The 7500-nt window shown below is 45.5% G+C and overlaps 1 protein-coding gene across 1 annotated transcript in view; it reads left to right on the top strand.

The window, feature by feature from the left end:
- Positions 1-7500, top strand: part of LOC115225663 (S-formylglutathione hydrolase-like) — a 30702-nt gene that overhangs the window by 17111 nt on the left and 6091 nt on the right. The window contains 2 exon segments of the mRNA XM_036514534.1: positions 3112-3265; positions 6369-6434. Coding sequence (XP_036370427.1) covers positions 3112-3265; positions 6369-6434 — 220 coding nt within the window.

The raw sequence follows: 7500 nt of genomic DNA, 5'->3' as shown, positions 1-7500 counted from the left end.
TGGTGCTGGTGTGGTGGTGGTGGTGATGGTGGTGGTGGTGGGGTGGTGGTGGTGGTGGTGTGGTGATGGTGGTGGTGGTGATGGTGCTGGTGGTGATGGTGTGGTGGTGGTAGTTGGTGGTGCTGATGGTGCTGGTGGTGGTGGTGGTGGTGCTGATGGTGGTGGTGGTGGTAGTGGTGCTGGTGGTGGTGCTGATGGTGCTGGTGGTGATGGTGGTGGTGGTGGTGGTGGTGTGGTGGTGCTGATTGGTGCTCTGGTGGTTGGTGGTGGTGGTTGATGGTGGTGGTGGGTGGTGGTGGTGATGGTGGTGGTGGTGCTGATGGTGGTGGTGGTGGTGTGGTGGTGGTGGTGGTGGTGTGCTGATGGTGCTGGTGGTGGTGGTGGTGGTGATGGTGGTGGTGGTGGTGGTGTGGTGGTGGTGATGGTGGTGGTATTGGTAGTGGTGGTGGTAGTGGTGGTGGTGATGGTGGTGGTGGTGGTGGTGATGGTGGTGGTGGTGGTGGTGTGGTGGTGGTGGTGGTGGTGGTGGTGGTGTGGTGGTGGTGGTTGCTGATGGTGGCTGTGGGGTGGTGGTGGTGGTGATGGTGGTGGTGGGTGGTGGGTGGTGGTGGGTGGTGGGTTGGTGGTGGGGTGGTGGTGGTGGTGGTGGTGTGTGGTGGTGGTGGTTGGCTGATGGTGGTTGGTGGTGGTTGGTGGTGGTGGTGGTGGTGGGTGGTGCTGATGGTGCTGGTGGTGGTGGTGGTGGTGATGGTGGTTGGTGGTGGTGGTGGGTGGTGTGGTGATGGTGGTGGGGTAGTGGTAGTGGGGTGGTAGTGGTGGTGGTGATGGTGGTGGTGGTGGTGGTGATGGTGAGTGTGGTGGTGGTGAATGGTGGTGGGGTGGTGGTGGTGGTGGTGGTGGTTGTGGTGCTGGTGGTGGTGTGGTGGTGATGGTAGTGGTGATGGTAGTGCTGGTGGTGTGCTGATGGTAGTGCTGGTGGTAGTGTGGTGGTGGTGATGGTGGTGGTGATGGTAGTGCTGGTGGTGGTGGTGGTGGTGGTGGTAGTGCTGGTGGTAGTGCTGGTGGTGCTGGTGGTGCTGGTGCGAAATGCAACCAGGGAAATATATGGGTTTTTAAAAAGAACCTGAGGTACCCTTGTTGCTCTATAAAGGGCAGGGGATGAGTCATTCCTCAATATCTGAATGCAATCAGCTCTATGTACCTTCCATGCATATTTCTGCTGAGTTGTTATGCCATACACAACTTTTTAGGGTGTTCGACAAGGTAGCTGTACTGTTTAGCAGTTGTGTTCCCATCCGGTTCCTCACCCTCCAGGTAACGTAATGTTTTCCCATGGCCCGACATGTTTTTTCATAAAAAAGCACTCACTACACTCACGGAGTGGTTGGCGTTAGGAAGGGCATTCCAGCTGTAGAAAACACCGCCAGATGATGACTGGGCCTGGTGCAGCCTTCGGGCTTCCCAGACCCCAGTTGAACCGTCCAACCCATGCTAGCATGGAAAGCGGACATTAAACGATGATGATAATGATGATGATTGGAACTGAATATCACTGCTTGTATGACAGGGATACTCACTTACAACTATCGCACAACGTCAAAATGAGGATGGACACACGGACACACACATACATGTACATATACACAAACATACATATAATATATTGAAGGCGGCGTGCTGGCAAAATCGTTAGCACGCTGAGTGAAATGCTTAGCAGTATTTCGTCTGCCGTTAAATTTTGAGTTCAAATTCCGCGAGGTCAACTTTGCCTTTCATCCTTTTGGGGTCGATTAAATAAGTACCAGTTACACACTGGGGTCATTATAATCAACTTAATCCGTTTGTCTGTCCTTGTTTGTCCCCTCTGTGTGTAGCCTCTTGTGGGTAGTAAAGAAATAGGTATTTCGTCTGCCGTTACGTTCTGAGTTCAAATTCCACCAAGGTCGACTTTGCCTTTCATCCTTTCGGGGTCGATAAATTAAGTACCAGTTAATCAACTTAATCCGTTTGTCTGTCCTTGTTTCTCCCCTCCGTTTCTAGCCCCTTGTGGGCAGTAAAGAAACAACAAACATATATACAATGGGCTTCGTTTAGTTTCTGTCTCCCAAATCCACTCAAGGGTTTGATCTCCCTGAGGCTATAGTAGAAGACATCCTTTCGGGGGTCGCTAAATTAAGTACCAGTTACACACTGGGGTCGATGTAATCGACTTAATACCTATGTCTGTCCTTGTTTGTTCCCTCTATGTTTAGCCCCTTGTGGGTAGTAAAGAAATAGGTATCTTTCAGCTTCTCTGTGTTCCTTACTCACATGGATTTGGTTGGCCCAGGGCTGTTTTAGAAGTCAGAAGGATTGAACCTGGCCCCACATGTTTGGAACCATGGGGGCTGGGAAGCAAACTTCTTACCACTCAACCACACCTGCACCTATAATTACCTTCTAATTATCCCCTTAACCGCTAAGTGACGGGGACATAAACACACCAGCATCGGTTGTCAAGCAGTGCTAAGGGGACAAACACAGACACACAAACACATACACACACATACCTATATATATACATATATATATATATATATTTTATCGAAGGAGCTTCTACAGGACTAGAACTGTTTCATTCAAATGAAACAGTTCTAGTCCTGTAGAAGCTCCTTCTATAAAATAAATTAATTTACTCTGCTATGTATTGAGTACCTTATTTACTGTGGTTAACCCCGACTCAACCGGGACCTACATATATATATATATATTTATATATATATATATATATATATATATACGACGGGCTTCTTTCAGTTTCTGTCTACCAAATCCACTCACAAGGCTTTGGTTGGCCCGAGGCTATAGTAGAAGACACTTGCCCAAGGTGCCACGCAGTGGGACTGAACCCAGAACCATGTGGTTGGTAAGCAAGCTACTTACCACACAGCCCCTCCTGCGCCTATATTGTTCATTTGTTAATTCGTTTTGTTAAGCATTTGTTCTTCCACATTAGTACAGCTGAGATCTAAGAAAGTTGAGGTCGTATTTTTATGGCCAGGTGCCTCTGCTATCACTAATCTATACCTGTTTTTTTGCGCAAGGGATTTTTGTTTCTTCTTTATGTTGCAGCATGGGTGGACATGGTGCCTTGACAATCGCCTTAAAGAATCCAACAAAGTATAAGTCTGTGAGTGCCTTGTCCCCAGTCTCTAACCCAATTCTTTCTCACTTGAGCAAAGAGGCCTTTAAGGAACATTTGGGTGAAAATGAAGATGATTGGCATGTAAGTAGTAAGAAATTTTATCATCATCATCATCATCAGCAGCAGCAGCAGCAGTGGAGGGGCAATGGCCCAATAGTTAAGGCAGCTGACTCATGGTGGGAGCATCGCAGTTTCAATTCCCAGACCGGGCGTTCATCATCATCATCGTTTAACGTCCGTTTTCCGTGCTAGCACGAGTTGGACGGTTCGACCGGGGGTCTGGGAAGCCAGGCGGCTGCACCAGGCTCCAGTCTGATCTGGCAGAGTTTCTACAGCTGGATGCCCTTCCTAACGCCTAAACCATCATCATCATCATCACCATTATCGTCATAATCACCACGTATATATATATATATTTATATATATATATATCATCATCATCATCGTTTAACCTCCATTTTCCATGCTAGCATGGGTTGGACGGTTCGACCAGGGTCTGGGAAGCCAGGCGGCTGCACCAGGCTCCAGTCTGATCTGGCAGAGTTTCTACAGCTGGATGCCCTTCCTAACGCCTAAACCATCATCATCATCATCACCATTATCGTCATAATCACCACGTATATATATATATATTTATATATATATATATCATCATCATCATCGTTTAACCTCCATTTTCCATGCTAGCATGGGTTGGACGGTTCGACCAGGGTCTGGGAAGCCAGGAGGCTGCACCAGGCTCCAGTCTGATCTGGCAGAGTTTCTACAGCTGGATGCCCTCCTAACGCCTAAACCATCATCATCATCATCACCATTATCGTCATAATCACCACGTATATATATATATATTATATATATATATATATCATCATCATCATCGTTTAACCTCCATTTTCCATGCTAGCATGGGTTGGACGGTTCGACCAGGGTCTGGGAAGCCAGGCGGCTGCACCAGGCTCCAGTCTGATCTGGCAGAGTTTCTACAGCTGGATGCCCTTCCTAACGCCTAAACCATCATCATCATCATCACCATTATCGTCATAATCACCACGTATTATATATATATTATATATATATATATCATCATCATCATCGTTTAACCTCCATTTTCCATGCTAGCATGGGTTGGACGGTTCGACCAGGGTCTGGGAAGCCAGGAGGCTGCACCAGGCTCCAGTCTGATCTGGCAGAGTTTCTACAGCTGGATGCCCTTCCTAACGCCTAAACCATCATCATCATCACCATTATCGTCATAATCACCACGTATATATATATATATTTATATATATATATATCATCATCATCATCGTTTAACCTCCATTTTCCATGCTAGCATGGGTTGGACGGTTCGACCAGGGTCTGGGAAGCCAGGAGGCTGCACCAGGCTCCAGTCTGATCTGGCAGAGTTTCTACAGCTGGATGCCCTTCCTAACGCCTAAACCATCATCATCATCACCATTATCGTCATAATCACCACGTATATATATATATATTTATATATATATATATCATCATCATCATCGTTTAACCTCCATTTTCCATGCTAGCATGGGTTGGACGGTTCGACCAGGGTCTGGGAAGCCAGGAGGCTGCACCAGGCTCCAGTCTGATCTGGCAATGTTTCTACAGCTTGATGCCCTTCCTAACGCCAACCACTCTGTGAGTGTAGTGGGTGCTTTTTACGTGCCACCGGCACAGAAGCTAGTCAAGGCGGCGCTGGCGTGTGTGTTTATTGAGCAAAGCACCTAAAGCTCCACGAGGCTCTGGTAGGGGGTGGTGGCGACCCCTGTTGTACTCTTTTGCCCCAACTTTTTCTCACTCTTTCTTCCTGTTCCTTGTCCCTGACTTCCTATGCAACCGCTGAACCTGGATGTGCATTCATCCAACCATCGATGCTCTCGATGTCGGGGGTTGACCTGCTTTCTCTTCTGCAGGTCTTACGAATAACAAAGGACCACGTTTCGGACTTCTCCCATCTTGCGAGCTCTGGGATGAAGACCGTTCCCTCAACAGCAACAGTAGGAGGCACAATGGCCCAGTGGTTAGGGCAGCGAACTCGCGGTCGGAGAATCGCGGTTTCGATTCCCTGACCGGGCGTTGTGTGTGTTTATTGAGCGAAAACACCTAAAGTTTCACGAGGCTCCGGCAAGGCATGGTGGCGACCCCTGTTGTACTTTTTCGCTTCAACTTCCTCTCTCTCTTTCTTCCTGTTTCTTGTCCCCGACTTCCTACACAACGATGATGTCATTGATGACATCACTGCAAATGATGATCGTTTGCAACTCAGCAACAACCAGTGACATCATCATTTGCAGTTCAGCAAGAATCAGTGACGTCATCATTTGCTGTTCAGCAACAATCAGTGACATCATCATGTGCAGTTCAGCAAATGATGACGTCACAAAAAAAAGAGAAATGACATCACTGATTGTTGCTGAAGTACAATGCTGATGTACAAATGTTGACATCACTGATTGTTGCTAAATAGCAAATGATGATGTCACTGATTGTTGCTAAATAGCAAATGATGATGTCACTGATTGTTGCAGAACTACAAATGATGATGTCACTGATTGTTGCTAAATAGCAAATGATGATGTCACTGATTGTTGCAGAACTACAAATGATGATGTCACTGATTGTTGCTAAATAGCAAATGATGATGTCACTGATTGTTGCTGAACTGCAAATGATGATGTCACTGATTGTTGCTGAACTACAAATGATGATGTCACTGATTGTTGCTGAACTACAAATGATGATGTCGCTGATTGTTGCTGAACTACAAATGATGATGTCACTGATTGTTGCTGAACTGCAAATGATGATATCACTGATTGTTGCTGAACTGCAAATGATGATGTCACTGATTGTTGCTGAACTGCAAATGATGATGTCACTGATTGTTGCTGAACTGCAAATGATGATGTCGCTGATTGTTGCTGAACTGCAAATGATGATGTCACTGATTGTTGCTGAACTACGAATTGTGATCTTACATTTAATAGAACATTGACACACATGCGTGCACACACACACACACACACACACACACAATCCACAGAGGTGTACATAACTTGAGGAGAGCAACATGTCAGTAAACAACCAGGTTTAATCATGAAATATTTGAAGAACTGATAGTTTTAAAGTCTGTTTCTTAAATGTGTTTTTTTCATTTACCTAGGAATATGATACTTGTAGTTTGATGAGGAAGAACGGAAGTCCATTTGCTGACATCCTCATTGACCAGGTAACTGTAGTTAATCACTTTCTGACCCACTTTGCAAAACAGGTATTTTAATAAGACGCACAGACACACCCAGGCACATTGTCACATTCACTGCCACCCACTCTCACAATTTCATACACACATATACACTCACATACACAAATGTACACGTATACACACTCACACACTCGCATCAACATACATTCACATATACACAAACACAACTGTATAAATATACACATACACTTACATGTACGTATATTCATCACCATGATCACCGTGACCGATCAGGCTATCAGATGTTGCTACACATCGCTGGTCACAATGCGCTTCACATTGTTTTAGCCTTCAAATGACGCCACTCCGCTGGCTAAGTGAGCAGGCCAACAGAAGAAAGAGTGAAAGAAAGTTGTAGCGAAAATGTACAGCAATAAACACTCACAACGCCCAGTCTGGGAATCGAAACCGCGATCCTACAACCGCGAGTTTGCTGCCCTAACCACTAGGCCATTGTGCCTCCACATGCATATTCATATACACTCACATACTCAAATGTACACGTATACACACTCACATCAACATACATTCACATATACACAAACACAACTGTATAAATATATACATACACTTACATGTACATATATTCATATACACTCGTTATACATACATACACATTCGTGGTCTTGTACTCCCATTTTACTCCATTTCAATCACACTTACTCTCACTAAATATGAGTTGTTACTCCTTACTCTTTTCATACCAATCCACTTGAGACCACCACTCCTAGTTCTATGATACAAACTTCTTGTTTTAATTTGATATAAATGAAAACCTTCTCTCAAAATTTCATAGGAATTCATGTTTCAAATACCAGTTTAATATTACTCTTTTACTTGTTTCAGTCATTTGAGTGCGGCCATGCTGGAGCACCACCTTTAGTCGAGCAAATCAACCCCCAGGACTTATTCTTTGGAAGCTAGTGCTTATTCTATCGGTCTCTTTTGTCGAACCACCAAGTTATGGAGACGTAAACACACCAGCATTGGTTGTCAAGCGATACTGTGGGGACAAACATATACACACACA

This window comes from Octopus sinensis, linkage group LG28, assembly GCF_006345805.1.
Source record: "Octopus sinensis linkage group LG28, ASM634580v1, whole genome shotgun sequence".
Taxonomy (NCBI): domain Eukaryota; kingdom Metazoa; phylum Mollusca; class Cephalopoda; order Octopoda; family Octopodidae; genus Octopus; species Octopus sinensis.
The sequence above is the reverse complement of the archived record's forward strand: the minus strand, read 5'-3'. Positions and strand labels throughout refer to the sequence as shown.